Source organism: Pseudophryne corroboree, chromosome 4, assembly GCF_028390025.1.
Source record: "Pseudophryne corroboree isolate aPseCor3 chromosome 4, aPseCor3.hap2, whole genome shotgun sequence".
Lineage (NCBI taxonomy): Eukaryota > Metazoa > Chordata > Amphibia > Anura > Myobatrachidae > Pseudophryne > Pseudophryne corroboree.
The window spans coordinates 747,103,541-747,128,701 of NC_086447.1; the positions used below are offsets into that span (position 1 = coordinate 747,103,541).

General features: G+C 46.1%; 1 protein-coding gene across 2 annotated transcripts in view; it reads right to left on the reverse strand.

The window, feature by feature from the left end:
- Nucleotides 1–3,267: 3,267 nt before the first annotated feature.
- Nucleotides 3,268–25,161, reverse strand: part of RRBP1 (ribosome binding protein 1) — a 139,561-nt gene continuing 117,667 nt past the window's right edge. Inside the window, exons 19-24 of one of the 2 annotated variants that reach the window (XM_063918137.1) lie at nt 21,080–21,163; nt 18,375–18,446; nt 16,564–16,632; nt 15,211–15,306; nt 8,695–8,838; nt 3,268–3,755 (exon numbers count right to left, since the gene is read on the reverse strand). In XM_063918137.1, the coding sequence (XP_063774207.1) occupies nt 3,717–3,755; nt 8,695–8,838; nt 15,211–15,306; nt 16,564–16,632; nt 18,375–18,446; nt 21,080–21,163 (504 nt within the window). In that variant the 3' untranslated portion in view covers nt 3,268–3,716. The remainder of the gene's footprint in view (nt 3,756–8,694; nt 8,839–15,210; nt 15,307–16,563; nt 16,633–18,374; nt 18,447–21,079; nt 21,164–25,161) is intronic. The other variant, XM_063918138.1, reaches the window with a different exon arrangement.

The window sequence follows — 25,161 nt, forward strand, 5'->3', positions numbered from 1 at the left end:
TAAAACCTGTAAGAAACTTTGGGTGAAACACATAATTACGCTTGCCTAGATTGTATAATGGCCCTCATTCCGAGTTGGTCGCTAGCTGCCGTTGTTTGCAGCGCAGCGATCAGGCAAAAAATCTGCACTTCTGCGCATGCGTATGGTGCGCACTGCGCACGCGCAACGTACTTTCACAAAAGCCAATGCAGTTTCGTACAAGCTCTAGCGACGCTTTTCAGTCGCACTGCTGGCCGCAGAGTGATTGACAGGAAGTGGGTGTTTCTGGGTGGTAACTGGTAATTTTCGGGGAGTGTGTGAAAAAACGCAGGCGTTCCAGATAAAAACGCAGGCGTGGCTGGGCGAACGCAGGGCGTGTTTGTGACGTCAAAACAGGGACTAAATAGTCTGAAGTGATCGCAAGCTAGGAGTAGGTCTGGAGCTACTCTGAAACTGCACAATTTTTTTTAGTAGCAGCGCTGCGATCCTTTCGTTCGTACTTCTGCTAAGCTAAGATACACTCCCAGAGGGCGGCGGCTTAGTGTTTGCACTGCTGCTAAAAGCAGCCAGCGAGCGAACAACTCGGAATGAGGGCCAATAAACGGGAGCACGTATACAGGCGTTCAGTGAAATTAATGGTCGATAAATGCAATAAGTTAACACCCTTGAAAACTTTAACTTTTATCTGCAGTTGAATCCCCCCTAGAGTGAACATTATAAAAATGAATAAAATGCATTACCCCAATTAATCAAGTTTCTCCAAAGATTAACCGTGGGGGTAATTCAGACCTGATCGTAGCAGCAAATCTGTTAGCAGTTGGGCAGAACCCAGGGGGTCATTCCGACCTGATCGCAGGCTGACGTTTTTCGCAGCGCAGCGATCAGGTCACTACTGCGCATGCTATGCATCACAATGCGCAGGCGCATCGTACGGGTACAAAGCAGATCGTTGCTGAGCGATGGATTCAAACAAGAATCCATTCGTACAGCCGATCGCAAGGAGATTGACAGAAAGCGGGCGTTTATGGGTGTCAACTGACCGTTTTCTGGGAGTGTTTGGAAAAATGCAGGCGTGTCCAAGCGTTTGCAGGGCGGGTGTCTGACGTCAATTACTGGACCAGACAGGCTGAAGTGATTGCAAGGGCTGAGTACTGTAAGTTCAGACCTACTCAGAAACTGCACAAAATGTTTTTGCAGAGCTCGGCTGCACAGGCGTTCTCACACTTGCAAAGCTAAAATACACTCCCCTATAGGAGGCGACTCTCTGATCGCAGCGCTGCAAAAAGTAACTAGCAATCGATCAACTTGGAATGACCCCCATGTGCACTGCAGGGGGGGCAGATATAACATGTGCAGAGAGTTAGATTTGGGTGTGGTGTGTACTTCAAACCGAAATCTAAATTGCAGTGTAAAAATAAAGCAGCCATTATTTACTCTGCACAGAAACAAAATAACTCACCCAAATCTAACTCTCTCTGCACATGTTATATCTGCTACGCCTGCAGTGCACATGGGATCCTTATTCCGAGTTGATCGCACGCTGCAACTTTCAACTAGACGCCACTTTTGCATAGTAAGGCTGCTATCGCTTGTGCAGCCTAGCTATGCAAAAACATTTTGTGCAGATGAGGAGTAGGTCTGGACTTACTTACCCACTACGATGACTTCAGCGTCTCAGGTCCCGGAATTGACGTCAGGCACTGGCCCTGCAAACGCCTGGACACACCTGCGTTCGGATCTATACTCCCCGAAAACGGTCAGTTGCCACCCCGGAACGCCTCCCCGCTGTCAATCACGTTGCGATCGTTTTCTTCTTTAATTCAGTCGCAGCCGGGTGTTCCCCGTCGCCGAGCAGCGATGCGCCTGCGCATTGCGCCCGCTGCGCATGCCACACCCGTTCGCACGGCTGAAAAAAAAGCAGCGTGCAAATGGGTCGGTATGACCCATATAGTTTTGCCCAACTGCTAACAAATTTGCTGCTACGATCAGGTCTGAATTACTCCCTATGTTCATATGGGAAAGTAAATAAGGCCATAGAGTTCATTAGCAGTGTAGCTTATGAGGATTTGTTAGATGTATCCATGAACGGATTTTGTTATCCCGGCGGACGGGATGCCGGCATCCCATCCATCAGAATGCCGGCAGTGGAGCGAGCGCTGAGTCCCCTTGCAGGCTCACTGTGCTCGCCATGCTGCGGGCTTAGTGGCTCGCTGCACTCGTCACAGGATCTATTCCCACTCTATGTATTACATGGACACCCACGAGTGGGAATGCCCCTGGTGCATTGTCGGCTGGCAGGATTTCGGTGTCAGTATCCTGAACGATGGGATCCGACAGCCAGCATTTTAACTGCATCCCCATAAACTCATCACATACTATATAAAGAGGTCCTCTCATCATGCGTTATGTAGAGCCTGGAACCCACGTGAGTAAAGTGCATAATGCCTGCTTAGTCCTGAGTCCACCTGTTTGCATATGCGGTGCTCTTTCCTTCTATACCCTGAAGGACTGTGATTTCATTTAACACAAATGGTGCAGTTCCTTTTTAAGGTACTCTTCAAATGTCTGGTATAACTCTTAATAAACCAGAGGTGGGGCATTTAATTTATCCGTTTTGCCTGAACGACCATTTTTTAGTCCATTTTCCAGTGTTTGGGAGCAAACAGTCGGCTGTCATTTGCTCCCATATACAGTATTACCAGACTTTTGCTCCAACCAGTCAACTACTGTAGCGGGATGGTTGGAAAGGGGTGTGGTATGGAGGGTCGACCACACTTAGGTCGACAGTGTCTAGGTCGACCACTTTTGGTCGACAGGGTTGCTAGGTCGACATGTTCTAGGTCGACAGGTCAAAATGTCGACATGCGTTTTTTTGGGGAGGTTGTGTCATTTTCTCCATACAGTGACCGGGAACCCCAATTAGTGCACCGTGTCCCCTCGCATGCTTCGGGCAAGGTGCCTCGCTCCACTACCGTTGCGCTCGGCACAGATTACTATGCCCAAATCGTAGTCCACATGGATCGCTAAGTATGAAAAAGTTGAAAAAGAGAAAAACATTGTGAAAAACTCATGTTGACCTTTTGACCTAGAACATGTCGACCTAGAGACCCTGTTGACCTAGAAAGCCTGTCGACCTAGTTACTGTCGACCAATATTGGTCGACCTAGACATTGTCAACCTAAGCGTGGTCGACCTAGAGACCGGATACCGTTGAAAAGATAATCCTCAGATGTGTGGCCAGTTTACGTCAGAGACACATAGTTGTGCAACCTAAAAAAGACAGAAGAGTTTTTTCATGGCTACATCAATATTTTAATGGCTTTTAGGCAACCAATAATGCACATGATTTTATACTGGAGACCAGTTATAAGAATGCATTTTCATCATCTTTACTGCCTCGTTCAGATTCTTTCATACATAGGCTCATTCCAAAATAAAAACAATAAAGGAATTGCACGGATTCATACAGTTTGTCCCTTTTCATAACCCCAATGATCTCTTCATTGTCTGTCAGTCTGGAAGGTAGATGTGTGGGTATGGCATACTGACACAGTCAGTGGTTTTATCATGGAATGTATTTTGTTTAGCTTAACAAAAATAATGTATATTATTTTATTGAAAACATTATCTGTTGACGTATATTGGTTCACTAAAATATTACTATTGAATCTTTCAAGAAAAGGAATGTTTAAGGCATTTTGGTTAAAAAATAATTAAAAAAAACCAATCCAAATGAATCAAACAGATGTTCCACCATCGACATTGGCTTCTTGTTCCTAGAAAACCAAAAAACACAAAAACATATATAAACGTTTATACAAGTTTTATACATTTTGCAGAGTTACTATATTTAAATGTTACCCAAACATCTTCTCCTATCATAATCTACCCATATTCATGCGAAAAGATGGGAACCAAATTTGTATGTTCCTACAGTGACCCTCACACCCAATATTATGGTCATAGGCTGATGGAAAATGCAACAAGTCCTAATGGACAGCTGATCAGTTGTGATCAGGAATTGGCTGGGTTTACTGGCCTACAAGCCCAGCACTTTGGGCCTAATTCATGTTTGTAAGTAAAGCAAATTAACAAACAACTGGGCAAATCCATGTTGCACTGCAGGTTGGGCATATGTAACATGTGCAGAGAGATTTCGATGGTGGGTTAAATTTTTTCTGTGCATGGCAAATACTGGTTGCTTTATTATTATCATGAACAAAAAGAAAAATAATGTGGGCGCTCAAGGGAAATCGTAGTACAACAGCTGCTGGTTTTGTAAAAATTCAATAGTATTTATTAGTAATAAAATATTAGTAAGAACAAATACACATATATATGGCTAGAGTGCCATAGGCAATTCCTATACACAAATAGATGAGAAAAATAAAAACAAGTTACAACAATAATAATGGAGATGATAATAATAACTGTGTCCTGGGTCCCAGGACTTATAAATGTTTAGGCACTATCCCTAATTTTAGTTGTTAGTTCTTTTGCATGCGTGAGCCAGCTGTTAATGGTAATTAGGGTTTAGTGCTTATACAGGCTTAAGTGCACTTTGCGGGAATGAAAGGCTAAAGATGAATAAGGCCTGTTGATACTTCACCAGAAAGAACTGATGGACGTTATGTTCAAATGGTGTGGCTGGATTTGGAGTATGCCGTTCCCGCAACTGTCTCCCTCCGTGTGGCTTATAGGATCCACTCACTGGAAAAAATGGCTGGCCGCTCTGCGGCGGTTCTCTTTAGGCTGTGTCCACTGTGAGTGGTACAATGTGCTGTAGGCTAGCACTAGGCCTTTGCAGGAACGGAGACAGGGAGCCGTGTGTGTAAGTCCTGGGTAGCAGGGGACGCTGAGATGCCGCGATTCGCGGCTTCCGGGTTCGGTGCTTCCGGCTTCCGGTTGCGGTCCACCTGCGTTCCACAGTCGTAACAAGTCACCTGACGCGTTTCTCCGCCTCCACAATGGGCGGTTTCTTCAGAGGTATGTCTAAAGGTGATTGCAGTCTCTATTTATACCAGCTTGTCAGACCTCCACAGGTCCTTCTGTAACAAAACTGCAATAAGCATCACAGGCTGAACAAAGAGAGGTGATATACTGTAGACTCCTACGGGAATGTGTTTATTCCGGGAACAATCATTTCATCAATAAATCAAAAGCAGTTTTTTCAGGCAGTGACATCGGTGTAGCTTTTTCCGATGTTCTGGTATACAAGCACTATGCCAAACCACTGTAAATACTGATGTTTATTCAGAGCCTGCTCTGCTTCAGTTTGTGGAACTACAGGTCACAGCTAGGTCCTGCACAGTTCTCTCCCACTGCCTCAGCTCCTGCATTCAGCAACTGACTCCACAGGTGTTTGCATTCTGTAATTACAGCTGGTTACCTGAATCCTACTATTCAGAGACTGAATAGTAGGATTCAGGTAACCAGCTGTAATTACAGAATGCAAACACCTGTGGAGTCAGTTGCTGAATGCAGGAGCTGAGGCAGTGGAAGAGAACTGTGCAGGACCTAGCTGTGACCTGTAGTTCCACAAACTGAAGCAGAGCAGGCTCTGAATAAACATCAGTATATACAGTGGTTTGGCATAGTGCTTGTATACCAGAACATCGGAAAAAGCTACACCGATGTCACTGCCTGAAAAAACTGCTTTTGATTTATTGATGAAATGATTGTTCCCGGAATAAACACATTCCCGTAGGAGTCTACAGTATATCACCTCTCTTTGTTCAGCCTGTGATGCTTATTGCAGTTTTGTTACAGAAGGACCTGTGGAGGTCTGACAAGCTGGTATAAATAGAGACTGCAATCACCTTTAGACATACCTCTGAAGAAACCGCCCATTGTGGAGGCGGAGAAACGCGTCAGGTGACTTGTTACGACTGTGGAACGCAGGTGGACCGCAACCGGAAGCCGGAAGCACCGAACCCGGAAGCCGCGAATCGCGGCATCTCAGCGTCCCCTGCTACCCAGGACTTACACACACGGCTCCCTGTCTCCGTTCCTGCAAAGGCCTAGTGCTAGCCTACAGCACATTGTACCACTCACAGTGGACACAGCCTAAAGAGAACCGCCGCAGAGCGGCCAGCCATTTTTTCCAGTGAGTGGATCCTATAAGCCACACGGAGGGAGACAGTTGCGGGAACGGCATTCTCCAAATCCAGCCACACCATTTGAACATAACGTCCATCAGTTCTTTCTGGTGAAGTATCAACAGGCCTTATTCATCTTTAGCCTTTCATTCCCGCGAAGTGCACTTAAGCCTGTATAAGCACTAAACCCTAATTACCATTAACAGCTGGCTCACGCATGCAAAAGAACTAACAACTAAAATTAGGGATAGTGCCTAAACATTTATAAGTCCTGGGACCCAGGACACAGTTATTATTATCATCTCCATTATTATTGTTGTAACTTGTTTTTATTTTTCTCATCTATTTGTGTATAGGAATTGCCTATGGCACTCTAGCCATATATATGTGTATTTGTTCTTACTAATATTTTATTACTAATAAATACTATTGAATTTTTACAAAACCAGCAGCTGTTGTACTACGATTTCCCTTGAGCGCCCACATTATTTTTCTTTTTGTTCATGATAGTGCGGTGGATACCTAGATCCACCATTGTGGGCAGCTAACAGGGTGATCCTTATTGAGTAGTAATTATACTATCTTAACCTTTTTAATATCTTTTAATATTCTTTTGTCATACTAATCAGCGCCCACTTTTTGTCTTTGGGATTCTTTCCATAGACTACTTTCTCTTTTTGCTTTATTATTATACTGCAATTTAGATTTTGTTTTGAACACACCCCACCCAAATCTAAATCTCTCTGCATATACTACATCTGCCCCACCTGCAGTGCAACATGGTTTTGGCCAGTCACTTGATAATTTGCTTTATTTACAAATATGAGTCAGGCCCTTTGTTATAACATTTACAGAGACTTTGGTACGTAGTATAAAGGGGTTGGGTATGTGTGTGGTCGCAATACCAACGTTGGGATCCTGGCTGTTAGATGGCCGGTGGAGGGGGGAAGGGGGGGTTTGAGCGCAACAAAGCTCCTTGCGGGCTCACTGCGCTCACCACGCAGCGGGCCTGGTGGCTCTCTGGCTTCTCCACAGGTTATATTCCCACTCTATGGGTGTCGTGGACACCCACGAGTGGAAATAGTCCCTGTTGGTCGGCATGCCAACCGCCTGGATAGTGAGGGTTCGGGATGTAGGTGCTGGTATTGTGACCGGCGGTCTCCTCACATAACTACACCCCTTATAAAGGAAGTTTTTCCACTTTGTGTTATACTGTGAATTAAATGTTTCATTATTGTACTGTGCTAAACAAAGGATCGGTAACATTAAGCAGGGTATGCCAGCAATGGAAATAATAGAAGGCATTGAGCTACATGGTAAAAATATACTCCTGTTGTAGACTTCATCCACGATTACGTAATAGAGAAAATACAGTGAGACAGACACAGAAATAGAGTGTTTACTTAGATTTAAAGACAGATGAACGGCTAAGCTGCTGGTTACTCATATAATAAATGTGATTTTCTAGCATTCACAAATACATATTAAAGATTCCCAACCTTCACAATGTAATAAAGGAGGATGATACACTGTATTTCCCTTTTCCTATCTCTCATTAATAATTTCAGGTGAAAACTACTTTCCTGTAAAACGTATTAAACTGGGCCTGCCGCCTTCACACTGTGGAGGAAGCTGTTGTGTAGGATGTACCATAAATTAATTGACTAGACTATCAATCTAAAGGTGCCCACACACGGCACAATATTTTAAACAATGTGGGCAAAACCCATGTAATAAACTGATTAAAAATAAAACATCGTGACACATGTAATAATGACTGTTCCAATGTCCAAAATGTGGAAGATGTTCAGAGAGGATAAGTACTAAATACCCGGGCCCAAGCCTGTTGGAGGGGCCTCTTTGCAGCACTCAGTACTTTTTTGTATGGAGGGAACATGGTCACACGGAATTGACACTACCCCCTTCAGTATCTGGGTCCTGCAGCTGTCTCAAAAGCCCTCTATAGAGGATGGTCCTGCGCATCATCTAAGTGTGTACAAGCTAAAAAAAAGGATCATTTGTAATTGGTTTCCTTCAGTAATATTACTAATTAATATTGAATTTATACCCTGAGTGTTACTGTAGATATACTTGCCTACTCTCCCAGAAATTGCGGGAGGCTTCCAATTTTTCAGGTAGCCCCCTGCACCATAGGAAGAGTAGGCATATCTCCGGCATCCTGCCAGGATCCTAGTAAAGCAGGCAAGTTGGGGAGGTAATCACAGGAAGCAGTGTGGCACCATATAAAGGGCAGGGCTAAATTATGCAAATCGTGTAATTTTAACCCTGCCCACCATGCGGATGTGCGAATCACTGCAGCTTCCCATGATGAGGGCAGGTTCTAATGATGTGAGAGCCTGGCCCTGCCCCCTGAAGGGTTCAGCAGTGTCTAATCTCAGGGCTTCTCCCAGGGAGGAGATAAAAAAAAGTTGGCAAGTACGGTATTACATATGCCCATAAACTGGCTATCTCTGTGTGCAGATGATTAGTCACCTGAGTATGTGAATGTCTGACCATTTACTATATGAGTAGTGTGTTACTTAGCTCAGATTCAGTTAGTTATTTTAGTCAGGTGAAAGGAATGGAGAAGATAGTGAGAGAGGTGAGTTATTAGTACCGTCACTTGGAGTCGGTTTTGTAGCAGTTTATTTTGCTCTCTTTCCTTAGTTAGTTGTTCCTTAGAAGCCTTCAAGAGCTGTAACAGTTTGTTAGCTGCTTGACCTAAGTCCCGTGTTAGTTTTTTTTCCTTGTCAAGTCTCTCCTACAACATTGCCAGTGAAGGACATTGTTAGTCATATCCAGTTGTGTGTATGAAATACAGGTGTGATTTGCCTGCTCACAAGCTTTACCCCTTTACATATGGCCTCATACAAATGTGATATCTCAACTCTCAAGGGGTTGGAACCATTTTACTTAGATCCAACTGTAGAGAAAATAAGAATTTACTTACCGATAATTCTATTTCTCATTGTCAGTAGTGGATGCTGGGACTTCCGTAAGGACCATGGGGAATAGCGGCTCCGCAGGAGACTGGGCACAAAAGTAAAAGCTTTAGACTAGCTGGTGTGCACTGGCTCCTCCCCCTATGACCCTGCTCCAAGCCTCAGTTAGGATACTGTGCCTTGACGAGCGTACATAATAAGGAAGGATTTTAAATCCCGGGTAAGACTAATACCAGCCACACCAATCACACTGTACAACCTGTGATCTGAACCCAGTTAACAGTATGATAAACATAGGAGCCTCTGAAAAGATGGCTCACAACAATAAACAACCCGATTTTTTTGTAACAATAACTATATACAAGTATTGCAGACAATCCGCACTTGGGATGGGCGCCCAGCATCCACTACGGACTATGAGAAATAGAATTATCGGTAAGTAAATTCTTATTTTCTCTGACGTCCTAGTGGATGCTGGGACTTCCGTAAGGACCATGGGGATTATACCAAAGCTCCCAAACGGGCGGGAGAGTGCGGATGACTCTGCAGCACCGAATGAGAGAACTCCAGGTCCTCCTCAGCCAGGGTATCGAATTTGTAAAATTTTGCAAACGTGTTTGCCCCTGACCAAGTAGCTGCTCGGCAAAGTTGTAAAGCCGAGACCCCTCGGGCAGCCGCCCAAGATGAGCCCACTTTCCTTGTGGAATGGGCTTTAACAGATTTTGGCTGTGGCAGTCCTGCCACAGAATGTGCAAGCTGAATTGTACTACAAATCCAACGAGCAATCGTCTGCTTAGAAGCAGGAGCACCCAGCTTGTTGGGTGCATACAGGATAAACAGCGAGTCAGATTTTCTGACTCCAGCCGTCCTGGAAGCATATATTTTCAGGGCCCTGACTACGTCCAACAACTTGGAGTCCTCCAAGTCCCTAGTAGCCGCAGGCACCACAATAGGTTGGTTCATGTGAAACGCTGAAACCACCTTAGGGAGAAATTGAGGACGAGTCCTCAATTCTGCCCTGTCTGAATGAAAAATTAGGTAAGGGCTTTTATATGACAAAGCCGCCAATTCTGAGACACGCCTGGCTGACGCCAGAGCTAACAGCATGACCACCTTCCATGTGAGATATTTTAATTCCACAGTGGTGAGTGGTTCAAACCAATGTGATTTTAGGAACCCTAAAACTACATTGAGATCCCAAGGTGCCACTGGTGGCACAAAAGGAGGCTGTATATGCAGTACCCCCTTGACAAACGTCTGAACTTCAGGCACTGAAGCCAGTTCTTTCTGGAAGAAGATCGACAGGGCCGAAATTTGAACCTTAATGGATCCTAATTTTAGGCCCATAGACAGTCCTGCTTGCAGGAAATGCAGGAAACGACCCAGTTGAAATTCCTCTGTGGGGGCCTTCTTGGCCTCACACCACGCAACATATTTTCGCCAAATGCGGTGATAATGTTTCGCGGTTACATCCTTCCTGGCTTTGATCAGGGTAGGGATGACTTCATCTGGAATGCCTTTTTCCATCAGGATCCGGCGTTCAACCGCCATGCCGTCAAACGCAGCCGCGGTAAGTCTTGGAACAGACAAGGTCCCTGCTGGAGCAGGTCCTTTCTTAGAGGTAGAGGCCACGGGTCCTCCGTGAGCATCTCTTGCAGTTCCGGGTACCAAGTTCTTCTTGGCCAATCCGGAGCCACGAGTATAGTCTTTACTCCTCTCCTTCTTATGATTCTCAGTACTTTTGGTATGAGAGGCAGAGGAGGGAACACATACACCGACTGGTACACCCACGGTGTTACCAGAGCGTCCACCGCTATTGCCTGAGGGTCCCTTGACCTGGCGCAATATCTGTCCAGTTTTTTGTTGAGACGGGACGCCATCATGTCCACCTTTGGTTTTTCCCAACGGTTTACAATCACTTGAAAGACTTCTGGGTGAAGTCCCCACTCCCCCGGGTGGAGGTCGTGTCTGCTGAGGAAGTCTGCTTCCCAGTTGTCCACTCCCGGAATGAACACTGCTGACAGTGCCACCACATGATTTTCCGCCCAGCGAAGAATCCTTGCAGCTTCTGCCATTGCCCTCCTGCTTCTTGTGCCGCCCTGTCTGTTGACGTGGGCGACTGCCGTGATGTTGTCCGATTGGATCAATACCGACTGACCCTGAAGCAGAGGCCTTGCTTGACTTAGGGCATTGTAAATGGCCCTTAGTTCCAGGATATTTATGTGAAGAGACGTTTCCATGCTTGACCACAAGCCCTGGAAATTTCTTCCCTGTGTGACTGCTCCCCAGCCTCTCAGGCTGGCATCGGTGGTCACCAGCATCCAATCCTGAATGCCGAATCTGCGGCCCTCTAGAAGATGAGCACTCTGTAACCACCACAGGAGAGACACCCTTGTCCTTGGAGATAGGGTTATCCGCTGATGCATCTAAAGATGCGATCCGGACCATTTGTCCAGCAGATCCCACTGAAAAGTTCTTGCATGGAATCTTCCGAATGGAATCGCTTCGTAAGAAGCCACCATTTTTCCCAGGACTCTCGTGCATTGATGCACTGACACTTGGCCTGGTTTTAGGAGTTTCCTGACTAGCTCGGATAACTCCCTGGCCTTCTCCTCCGGGAGAAACACCTTTTTCTGGACTGTGTCCAGAATCATCCCCAGGAACAGTAGACGTGTTGTTGGAATCAGCTGTGATTTTGGGATATTTAGGATCCACCCGTGCTGACGTAGCACTACCTGAGATAGTGCTACTCCGACCTCTAACTGTTCCCTGGACCTTGCCCTTATCAGGAGATCGTCCAAGTAAGGGATAATTAAGACGCCTTTTCTTCGAAGAAGAATCATCATTTCGGCCAATACCTTGGTAAAGACCCGTGGTGCCGTGGACAATCCAAACGGCAGCGTCTGAAACTGATAATGACAGTTTTGTACCACAAACCTGAGGTACCCTTGGTGAGAAGGGTAGATTGAGACATGGAGATAAGCATCTTTGATGTCTAGAGATACCATATAGTCCCCTTCTTCCAGGTTCGCTATCACTGCTCTGAGTGACTCCATCTTGAATTTGAACCTTTTTATGTAAGTGTTCAAGGATTTTAGATTTAAAATTGGTCTCACCGAGCCGTCCGGCTTCGGTACCACAAACAGCGTGGAATAATACCCCTTTCCCTGTTGTAGGAGGGGTACCTTGATTATCACCTGCTGGGAATACAGCTTGTGAATAGCTTCCACTACCGCCTCCCTGTCGGAGGGAGACGTTGGTAGAGCAGACTTCAGGAACCGGCGAGGGGGAGACGTCTCGAATTCCAATTTGTACCCCTGTGATACTACCTGCAGGATCCAGGGGTCCACTTGCGAGTGAGCCCACTGCGCGCTGAAATTCTTGAGACGGCCCCCCACCGTGCCTGAGTCCGCTTGTAGAGCCCCAGCGTCATGCTGAAGACTTGGCAGAAGCGGGGGAGGGCTTCTGCTCCTGGGAAGAGGCTGCCTGGTGCAGTCTTTTTCCCCTTCCTCTGCCCCGGGGCAGAAATGAGTGGCCTTTTGCCCGCTTGCCCTTATGGGGACGAAAGGACTGAGTTTGAAAAGACGGTGTCTTTTTCTGCTGAGAGGTGACCTGGGGTAAAAAGGTGGATTTTCCAGCCGTTGCCGTGGCCAGCAGGTCCGATAGACCGACCCCAAATAACTCCTCCCCTTTATACGGCAATACTTCCATATGTCGTTTGGAATCCGCATCACCTGACCACTGTCGCGTCCATAACGCTCTTCTGGCAGAAATGGACATCGCACTCACTCTAGATGCCAGGGTGCAAATATCCCTCTGTGCATCTCGCATATATAGTAATGCATCCTTTAAATGCTCTATAGTTAATAATATACTGTCCCTATCCAGGGTATCAATATTTTCAGTCAGGGAATCCGACCAAGCCACTCCAGCGCTGCACATCCAGGCTGAGGCGATTGCAGGTCGCAGTATAACACCAGTATGTGTGTATATACCTTTTAGGATATTTTCCAGCCTTCTATCAGCTGGTTCCTTAAGGGCGGCCGTATCGGGAGACGGTAACGCCACTTGTTTTGATAAGCGTGTGAGCGCCTTATCTACCCTAGGAGGTGTTTCCCAACGTGCCCTAACCTCTGGTGGGAAAGGGTATAGTGCCAATAATTTATTAGAAATCAGCAGTTTTTTATCGGGGGAAAACCACGCTTTATCACACACCTCATTTAATTCATCTGATTCAGGAAAAACTACTGGTAGTTTTTTCACACCCCACATAATACCCTTTTTTGTGGTACTTGTAGTGTCAGAAATATTCAATGCCTCCTTCATTGCCGTGATCATGTAACGTGTGGCCCTACTGGACATTACGTTTGTCTCCTCACCGTCTCCTCACCGTCGACACTGGATTCAGTATCCGTGTCTGGGTCTGTGTCGACCATCTGAGGTAACGGGCGTTTTAGCGCCCCTGACGGTGTCTGAGACGCCTGAACAGGCACTAATTGATTTGCCGGCTGTCTCATGTCGTCAACAGTTTTTTGCAAAGTGCTGACATTGTCACGTAATTCTTTAAATACGACCATCCAGTCAGGTGTCGACTCCCTAGGGGGTGACATCACTAACACAGGCAATTGCTCTGCTTCCACATCATTTTCCTCCTCATACATGTCGACACAATCGTACCGACACCCAGCACACACACAGGGAATGCTCTGAAAGAGGACAGGACCCCACGAGCCCTTTGGGGAGACAGAGGGAGAGTTTGCCAGCACACACCAGAGCGCTATATATATATACAGGGATAACCTTATGTAAGTGTTTCTCCCTTTATAGCTGCTGTTTTATATTAGCTGCCAATAGTGCCCCCCCTCTCTTGTTTTACCCTGATTCTTGTAGCAGGACTGCAGGGGAGAGTCAGGGAGCCGTCCTTCCAGCGGAGCTGTAAAAGAAAATGGCGCTTGTGTGCTCAGGAAAACTGGCAGGGGTTAAATGCATCCATATAGCCCAGGAGCTATATGTGATGTATTTCTTTAGCCATATAAGGTTTTTATAGTGTTTTATTGCGTCTCAGGGCGCTCCCCCCCAGCGCCCTGCACCCTCAGTGACCGGAGTGTGAAGTGTGCTGAGAGCAATGGCGCACAGCTGCAGTGCTGTGCGCTACCTTATCTGAAGACAGGAACGTCTTCTGCCGCCGATTTCTCCGGACCTCTTCGCTCTTCTGGCTCTGTAAGGGGGCCGGCGGCGCGGCTCCGGGACCCATCCAGGCTGAACCTGTGATCGTCCCTCTGGAGCTAATGTCCAGTAGCCAAGAAGCCCAATCCACTCTGCACGCAGGTGAGTTCGCTTCTTCTCCCCTTAGTCCCACGATGCAGTGAGCCTGTTGCCAGCAGGACTCACTGAAAATAAAAAACCTATTTAAACTTTTACTTCTAAGCAGCTCAGGAGAGCCACCTAGCATGCACCCTTCTCGTTCGGGCACAAAAATCTAACTGAGGCTTGGAGGAGGGTCATAGGGGGAGGAGCCAGTGCACACCATCTAGTCTAAAGCTTTTACTTTTGTGCCCAGTCTCCTGCTGAGCCGCTATTCCCCATGGTCCTTACGGAAGTCCCAGCATCCACTAGGACGTCAGAGAAATGCCATATACGTTAGTAGGTGACTCCGGGACCTCTTATGTCAAATCACACTAGGGTTTTTACATTATCCATACATTCCAGTGCATGGAGCACTCAAAAAGACATATAACTTCAGGCAAATCACACCTGAAATGTTAATAAATATATTGGAAAAACAGGAGGTTAGTATAGCTACACAAAACCCTCTTATGCTCTGTTTGCAAACAGACTTGCCAATGGTTGGGCAGACAGCTGCACAGATTACAAACCTCTGCACTAGGAAACTATATATTACGTATATGTTATTAGGTGCATCCTTTTCACTTGCAGCTGGTATACTTAGACCTACTGTATACATAGTGATGGGAGAGAAAAGAGTAGGTTTACTACTACAGTAGGTGCTAAATGAAGTCCCATCATGACAAGTCCCGACCACTGGTGGTAATTGCTTAGATGTATACCCCTAACCACTGTGGGGCAAGCTTAAGTCACAGCTGAAATCCCCACGTCAGACGTTCTCACCTAGTGTAGTGACTTCTTATGTGTACAATGGGGAAATAGCAAAACCATAAAATCATTCTCACCTTCATCTGCTGAGCTTCCTCTGTGCCACTTGGGGTGTCTTCTGCGGTTTTCAGTTTCTCCAACTCTTGCTGCAAACTGTACATGGATTTCTGCTCCTTTTTTATATATGAAAAATAAGATAAGTTATAATCACGGCAAATACATTTTATAAATGAAGGACACAATATACACAATAATAAACATACAACTCACATAGGTATAATTGATGTATACTGTTCCCCATATAGCCTTACGGCTTGAGATTACAACCCATTATGAGGAGGCAGCCTATCATGTACAAATTCAATTATATTTTACTATGTCACAAGCAAATGTATACTAGACATAAGGGGAGATTTATCAAAGCTTGTTGAGAGACACAGTAGAGAGAGATAAAGTACCAACCAATCAGCTTCTGCCCTTTTTCAAATACAACCTGTAACATGGCAGTTAGGAGCTGATTGGTTGGTATTTTATCTCTCTCCAAGCTTTGATAAATCTCTCCCATAGTGTTATGTTCTCCATCTATGCAGACTATAAGCAAAATGACTTGGTTGTGTCTGCTTACACTTTCCCCACTATCTGTCACATTGTCAGTTACTTCTGTCCCTGGCCATGCTCTTACTGATCCCATACTCTACCCCCATGGTCATCACACATATAGAAATGAAAGGATCGTCCGCTGTGCGAAAACGCATAGCAGCGATCAGGTCTGAATTAGGCACTGAGGCAGACAAATTATGCTGCACAATATCTTTCCATTACAAATGTAACTGAAAAAGTGTATACATACGGTTATACAGTGTGTGTGTGTGTGTGTGTGTGTGTGTGTGTGTGTGTGTGTGTGTGTGTGTGTGTGTGTGTGTATATATATATATATATATATATATATATATAATATTTATGTATGTATTAAATTTTGTAATTTTGTAATACAGGTTGAGTATCCCTTATCCAAAATGCTTGGGACCAGAGGTATTTTGGATATGGGATTTTTCCGTATTTTGGAATAATTGCATACTATAATGAGATATCATGGTGATGGGACCTAAATCTAAGCACAGAATGCATTTATGTTTCATATACACCTTATACACACAGCCTGAAGGTAATTTTAGCCAATATTTTTTATAACTTTGTGCATTAAACAAAGTGTGTCTACATTCACACAATTCATTTATGTTTCATATACACCTTATACACACAGCCTGAAGGTCATTTAATACAATATTTTTAATAACTTTGTGTATTAAACAAAGTTTGTGTACATTGAGCCATCAAAAAACAAAGGTTTCACTATCTCACTCTCACGCAAAATATTTGGATATGGGATACTCAACCTGTATCAAATATGCAGTTATAAACATGGTTACCTCTTCCAGTTGTTCTGCTATATTGTGTTGTTCAATCTGTTCCTCGAAACTTGGTTGTGGAACCTTCAGCTGGGTATAAAACATTTACAATTCTCTGTTAGTGTGTGATATATTCTTACAGCAATGACAATAATATGTTTGAATCAAAGTACATCACAATACTTTTCTGGAGACCTTAAAATTGACTGTGCTCAATACAGTGAATAAATTGTAATATATATCTACTAAAAATAAATTGAATAATACTCCTTTTCCACTAAAAACCCGGATCTTACATGGACAATTGAACACGTTTTCATTAGAGATAAGCGGATTCAGATTTACTCGGTTCTTAACGCCAGAATTATCGCAAGTTCTTTTTTTCTGGATTTTTCTTATTGGCTAACGAAAACATGTGACGTCCGTGAGCCAATAAGGAGATTTGTGTAAATCCGAGTAAAACCGAACCCGCTCATCTCTAGTTTTCATGCCAGATCACAGCAGCTTGAAACCCCATTCACACCGCAGGCTGGACCCGGGGTAAATGGTGGGTCTTCCCTCTGCTGGCACTTGGAGATGACATAGGGGGGTCATTCAGATCCGATCGCTGCTATGCGTTTTCGCACAGGGGGCAATCAGATCCAAACTGCACATGCGTATGCACCGAACTGCGCCTGCGCATCGCATAGCTGCAACGGGCATAGGCGCCCTGCGACGGGATGGTGCAAAGAAGCCATTTGCACGGGCGATCGCAAGGAGATTGACAGGAAGAGGCCGTTAGTGGGTGGCAACTGACCGTTTACAGGGAGTGTCTGGAAAAACGCAGGTGTGTTCAAGCATTTTCAGGGAGGGTGTCTGACGTCAAATCCGGTCCCGATCAGCCTGATGTGATCGCAGTGGGAGAGTAAGTCCTGGGCTGAGCAGAGACTGCACAAAATCAGTTTGTGCGGCACTGCTTACATGCGATTGCACACTTGTATGGTGAAAATACAATCCCCCTGTTGGTGGCGACTATCTTATCGCAGGACTGCAAAAATCGCTGCCCATCGATCAGGTCTGAATGACCCCCATAACCTCCAAGCATTGGTGAGCCGTCTCTCCATAGGCTTTTAATGGGACCCGGGTCGTCACTCATTTACATTGTGCATTTCCCTGCTCCTAAGGTAACAATTTAAAAGCTGTGCAGACCTGCGTATTCATGCAGCCACGTTATAGTGGCTACCATTATAATTTGAGATCACATAAAAACACATCACATTGTAATAGAGACTAGGGAGACCTGTACTGTATATCCATCACTACATTGCTTTGCTGGTTGGGAGAAGGGAGATGGAGACTGTACAGTTCCTACATACAACAATCAGTGCTGAACTGCAGGCTGGGTAAGTGCAAATAAAAACAAAGTGCGTTCCTGGAGCCAGATGCAGGGCCATGGGGCAGCAACCATCCTGCCCCCAGGGTCCTGCACCCTGTGCGATGGCACCACTCACACACTCCTACCTACAGCCCTGCTTTAAAGACCTATTAAACAGAAATATAATTTTTTTTTATTTAACAATCAGTCGTCCCCCCTCTAGTTTTTTCCCTATGAAACGCCTGACAGTAACAGTCACGTGCCCGCGCCTTTTCCGATCAGTAGACCAGTAGCGGGTGGCATGGAGCTGGAGTTAGATGCTGCAGGACTTGTAGGACTCCGGTTGAAGACTTGCATAAATATAAAGCGCCAATAGTAGGCGTGCTGCTATTACTGTCTATTCTGCAGGATCGCCTCTGAGGCTGGACACGGTGAGAACAGAGTACATGCAGAGTGGATAATGCAGCTCTCGCATTACCTGCTGATCTTGTGCGCTGTGCGTCTCTCTGTCGTGCACATGATTCTGCATTTCACTTAGCTGCTGTCTGAGCTGAAAAATAAAGATCTTGTTAAAGACATTTTTTTCAAGTAAAGTAAAGAATTAAATGGTTGTTCACTTTGGAAACCTCAACTCTCTTCCCTGTAGTAGAAGTGCCCCCTCAGTAGCAGTGCCATGAGTGTTTCCGTTCAATGAACAATGTTTCCAGCACTTGAAGACCACCGCACCTATAACACTCACTATGTTATGGTTGTGTGTAGGAAGGCCAATCCCGGGCCTTTTTTTCAATCCCGGCTATCGGGATTGAAAAATGATCAATCCCTGGATTCCCGGGATACCCGGGATTGGGTTGAAGATTTTAAAATTAAAATCTTCAGTGCCCCACCCCCTCCCAGACCCACCCAGCCCACAGAACTACTCGCCATCCTCAGAGTGCGGGCAGGTTTACTTGCTGCAGGCTGTGGGCGGAAAGGTGCAGTCCGTGCATCACAGGCGGCTGGCGTCAGACTGCACAGCGTGACCTCTGACTTCACGTCACACTGCGCAGTGCGCTCTCCTCAACACTGCCCGGCACTGAAAAAACAAGGGGGCTTTCTAATCCTGAAATCCCCAGGATTGGAAGCTCCAATCCCGGGATTGAATCCCGGACAATTTTAGGCCTAAATCCCGGGGTCCAGCCGATACCAATCCCGGGATTGGCCACCGTAGTTGTGTGGTACTTGACTGGACCGGCCAAAGCATGTATTCAGCCATACTACAAAATGCAGCACATAATACGCTCAGGCAGTGGGTTTTACATACTCGCATTCTACAGAGAATTCAATGCTATGCAGAGAGCAGTGCTCTACACAAGGAATGCTAGTTATGGACAATGGGCCTAATTCAGACCCGATCGCTCCTGTGCGTTTTTGCACAGCGGGCGTTCGGGTCTGAACTGCACATGCGTATGCACCGCAATGCGCAGACGCGTCAGACCGCAGTGACGGGGAGCGCCGGGCAGCAACAGGATGGTGCGAACAAAGCAATCGCACAGGCGATCGCAAGTTGACTGACAGGAAGAGGCCATTTGTGGGAGGCAACTGACCGTTTTAGAGGAGTGTCTGGAAAAACGCAGGAGGATCCAGGCGTTTGGGGGGAGGGTTTCTGACATCAGTTCCGGCCCCGATCATCACAGCGGCTGAGTAAGTCCTGTGCAGAGACTGCACAAACTTCTGTTTGTGCAGCTCTCTGCACATGCGATCGCAAACCTGCACAGCGACTACCCCCTCCCCCTGTAGGCGGCAACTACCTGATCGCAGGGATGCAAAAAACGCACCCTAGCGATCAAGTCCAATGTGCATAGCAAAAACCTCTGTTCCATTTCTTCCAAGAGCATGGATTTGGGAACAAGGTGGTAGCATGTACAGAGGACTGTGAGTTTCAGCCATACAATATCAGGAGTTGGTGGGAGGGTTTTCCCTATTAAGCACCAGCACGCTTAAGGTGGGCACACACTGGCCGATATATCGCGAGTCCGTCGGCCAGTGTGTACGGGCGATAAGTCTGTGAACTCCGTCGTCGTGTGTACATGCCCGCCCAGTTGATGACGTCAGTCCCCGACGGATCGGGCAGTGTGTATGCTCTACACACTGCCCGATCCGTCCATAGATATATCTGCCGATCAATTGATCGGCAGATATATCTACCAGTGTGTACCCACCTTTAGTTTTGCGGAGCACTGCAAAAACAAGATTTTATTTTGCAGAGTGAGATTACTAAAAGAGACTGAGGGACATATTTATTTAATAACCGTGTTATTATTAATATGAGCCTATTGCTGTGATGTGTACAAGTGATAGCTCATCCAATCACTTTCCTTGGGAGCCAGCTGCACTACTGCCCCATGTGTGGTCGGTCATTGGACCATACATGAGCAAGTGGTAAGTGCCGGGGAGGTTTCTTACATCTGTAGTCCTCAGGCTACAATGACTAAGGGGGTGTTTCAGATCTGATCGCTCCCATGCGTTTTCGCACAGCGGGCGATCAGATCCAAACTACGCATACGTATGCCCTGCAAATGCGCCGGCATGTCGCACGGCTGCAAAGTGGTTCGCCGGTCAGCGATGGGTTTGTGCGAAGGATCCATTCGCATGGGCGTTCGCAAGGAGATTGACAGGAAGAGGGCGTTTGTGGGTGTCAACTGACCGTTTTCAGGGAGTGTTTGGAAAAACGCAGGTGTGTCCAAGCGTTTGAAGGGAGGGTGCCTGACGTCAAATCCAGGCCCGAGCAGGCTGATGTGTCGCAGAGGCTGTGTAAGTCCTGGGCTGCGCAGAGACTGCACAAAATCAGTTTGTACAGCTCTGCTACACATGCATTCGCACACTTGTATGGTGAAAATACACTGCCCTGTAGGCGGCGACTATCTGATTGCAGGGCTGCAAAAATCGCTGCCCAGCGATCAGATCTGAATTACCCCCTAAGGTCATATGACATTAGCTACTGTACCAAGCTTGGTGATTACATTATTCACCACCTCTGAGCCGGAGGAGAACAGGACTTGTCTATGCTGGTAATGGGACACTGTGGTTGCATTTCAGCCTGTCACCATATAATTATAGTACAGGTATATATGCTACCATCAATATTTACATATTAGTGCATGGCTCAATGCTAGCAGGTAAAGGAAATTCAAGTATATAAATTACCAAAGAAAGCTCTTTGCTTTGTTTTCTTGCTTCTGCTTTCGTAGATTCCATGTGTTCCTGCGATTCTGACAAAAGCTGTCTCAGCTACGGTAAAAGAAAAACAGCTATGATATACTAAATGGTTTATCGGTGTCAATATAATAACATGCATAACACTACACAACAATACACACTGCAAAATCTGCCCTGTAACTGCTGAAGTGCCCAGCCCACATTAGGGACAAATATGAAAATGGGCAGCCGTGCAGGAAATGTGCTGTAAGCCGTAGAAAGCACACAATTGCTTTCATTTTCTAAACCATACCATACAGAAGACAGCTAGATTGTCACTGGTTTCTATGGATACATTTCGTGTAACTGCCTGTGTACTGTACCTGAGCCTCATCGCTTGCTCTCCCCCGTAACCTATTATAGTTTGTAGATCACACTAAGCTTTATTATTATACAGAGCCTCAAAGTGCTTAGTAATGACATAATGCATACGTACAGTATTTCCTGATAATCAATGTCACTTTTTGAAAGTTTTCCATAATAAAATATGTACAGTAGTTCTTGGGGAAGATTAAACAACTGCATGGGAGGACCGGGTGTGGATTATTAGATCTACACTAAAAAGGTCTACAGTCAGTGGGTCTACCACTAATGGTAGACATGCATTAGGTCGACAGGGTCAAAAGGTTGACAGTAGAAAAGGTTGACATGGTCCAAAGTTCAACATGGAAATAGTCGACACAAAAAAGGTAGACAAATATTTTGGGGTTTTTTGGGGGGGTGTTTTGTCACTTTTCTGCCACAAACGAGCCCATTAGTGTAAAGCATCCCCTCACAGCTTTGGACAAGGTGCCTCACTCCACTACCGCTTTGTTCGCCACAGGTTACTATTCCCAATTGTAGTCCATGTGGATGTTAAAGTATGAACAAGTTGAACAAAATGAAAAGATACATTTTTAAAAAAGTGTGTCGACCATTAGACGCTGTCGACCATTTGAACTGTCTACCTTTTACATGTCGTCCTTTTGACCCTGTCAACCTAATGCATGTTGAACATTAGTGGTCTATCTATTGGCTGTAGACCTTCTTAGTGTAGATCTATAGACCATAAGATACCATGAGGACCACCTCATACATACAGCATGCTCCTGATAATAAAGATGTACCCAGTAACTGTACAATAAACAGTCTACTAGAATACTCAATTTGTTGTCTCCTGATTTATATGCAAACTGAACTGAAGCTGGGTACACACTAGGCGATATTTTAAACGATATCACTTATTTAAACCCTTTTGTTCAGTTTGTTTGTAATATCACATAGTGTGTACGCAGTATATTATTAACGAGGCACGCTCCCGCGGGTCGTTAATGATATTGGTGTCGTCTGTGCATACAGGTCAATTTTGCCTATGTCGGCCAAAACTGCATGTTAGGGCCAGTGGAAGGGTGATGCCACTAAACAATATCATTAGCAATATTGTTCATTGTGTATACAGATGTCACGCTCATTATATGGAGTGCGTGCGCGTCTACGACGCACATGCCTCCCATTTGTTTCCCGGTGGCACACCTCGCTGGGCGCACCTAGTCGCAGACGGAGTCACGATTAGCGTGGCTCCATCTGTACGTACTATATCGGCCGCCACGGAGGGTAGGGAAACACTGTGTAACTGGCTTGAGACTGAATATTATGATTACTGTATTTACTTTGAATGACAAATATGTACAATAATTAAAATAAGATTTTACTCACCGGTAAATCTATTTCTCGTAGTCCGTAGTGGATGCTGGGACTCCGTAAGGACCATGGGGAATAGCGGCTCCGCAGGAGACTGGGCACAACTAAAGAAAGCTTTAGGACTACCTGGTGTGCACTGGCTCCTCCCTCTATGCCCCTCCTCCAGACCTCAGTTAGGATACTGTGCCCGGAAGAGCTGACACAATAAGGAAGGATTTTGAATCCCGGGTAAGACTCATACCAGCCACACCAATCACACCGTATAACTCGTGATACAATACCCAGTTAACAGTATGAACAATAACTGAGCCTCTCAACAGATGGCTCAACAATAACCCTTTGGTTAAACAATAACTATATACAAGTATTGCAGACAATCCGCACTTGGGATGGGCGCCCAGCATCCACTACGGACTACGAGAAATAGATTTACCGGTGAGTAAAATCTTATTTTCTCTGACGTCCTAAGTGGATGCTGGGACTCCGTAAGGACCATGGGGATTATACCAAAGCTCCCAAACGGGCGGGAGAGTGCGGATGACTCTGCAGCACCGAATGGGCAAACTCTAGGTCCTCCTCAGCCAGGGTGTCAAACTTGTAGAATTTAGCAAATGTGTTTGACCCCGACCAAGTAGCTGCTCGGCAAAGTTGTAGAGCCGAGACCCCTCGGGCAGCCGCCCAAGAAGAGCCCACCTTCCTCGTGGAATGGGCTTTCACTGATTTAGGATGCGGCAGTCCAGCCGCAGAATGTGCAAGCTGAATCGTACTACAGATCCAGCGAGCAATAGTCTGCTTTGAAGCAGGAGCACCCAGCTTGTTGGGTGCATACAGGATAAACAACGAGTCAGTTTTCCTGACACTAGCTGTCCTGGAAACATAAATTCTCAGGGCCCTGACTACGTCCAACAACTTGGAAGCCTACAAGTCTTCAGTAGCCGCAGGCACCACGATAGGTTGGTTCAAATGAAAAGCTGATACCACCTTAGGGAGAAACTGGGGACGAGTCCTCAATTCTGCCCTATCCATATGAAAAATCAGATAAGGGCTTTTACATGACAAAGCCGCCAATTCTGACACACGCCTGGCCGAAGCCAAGGCCAACAGCATGACCACTTTCCACGTGAGATATTTTAATTCCACGGTTTTAAGTGGCTCAAACCAATGTGACTTTAGGAAATCCAACACCACGTTGAGATCCCAAGGTGCCACTGGAGGCACAAAAGGGGGCTGAATATGCAGCACTCCCTTAACAAAAGTCTGAACTTCAGGTAGTGAAGCCAGTTCTCTCTGGAAGAAAATCGATAGAGCCGAAATCTGGACCTTAATGGAACCCAATTTTAGGCCCATAGTCACCCCTGACTGTAGGAAGTGCAGAAAACGGCCCAGCTGAAATTCCCCCGTTGGGGCCTTCCTGGCCTCACACCACACAACATATTTTCGCCAAATGCGGTGATAATGGTTTGCGGTCACTTCTTTCCTAGCTTTAATCAGCGTAGGAATGACTTCCTCCGGAATGCCCTTTTCCTTCAGGATCCGGTGTTCAACCGCCATGCCGTCAAACGCAGCCGCGGTAAGTCTTGGAACAGACAGGGCCCCTGCTGCAGCAGGTCCTGTCTGAGCGGCAGAGGCCATGGGTCCTCTGAGATAATTTCTTGAAGTTCCGGGTACCAAGCTCTTCTTGGCCAATCCGGAACAATGAGTATAGTTCTTACTCCTCTTCTCCTTATTATCCTCAGTACCTTGGGTATGAGAAGAAGAGGAGGGAACACATAAACCGACCGGTACACCCACGGTGTCACTAGAACGTCCACAGCTATCGCCTGAGGGTCTCTTGACATGGCGCAATATCTTTCTAGCTTTTTGTTTAGGCGGGACGCCATCATGTCCACCTGTGGCCTTTCCCAATGGTTTACAATCAGTTGGAAGACTTCTGGATGAAGTCCCCACTCTCCCGGGTGGAGGTCGTGCCTGCTGAGGAAGTCTGCTTCCCAGTTGTCCACTCCCGGAATGAACACTGCTGACAGTGCTAACACGTGATTTTCCGCCCATCGGAGAATCCTTGTGGCTTCTGCCATCGCCGTCCTGCTTCTTGTGCCGCCCTGTCGGTTTACATGGGCGACTGCCGTGATGTTGTCTGACTGGATCAGTACCGGCTGGTTTTGAAGCAGGGGTTTTGCCTGACTTAGGGCATTGTAAATGGCCCTTAGTTCCAGAATATTTATGTGTAGGGAAGTCTCCTGACTTGACCATAGTCCTTGGAAGTTTCTTCCCTGTGTGACTGCCCCCCAGCCTCGAAGGCTGGCATCCGTGGTCACCAGGACCCAGTCCTGTATGCCGAATCTGCGGCCCTC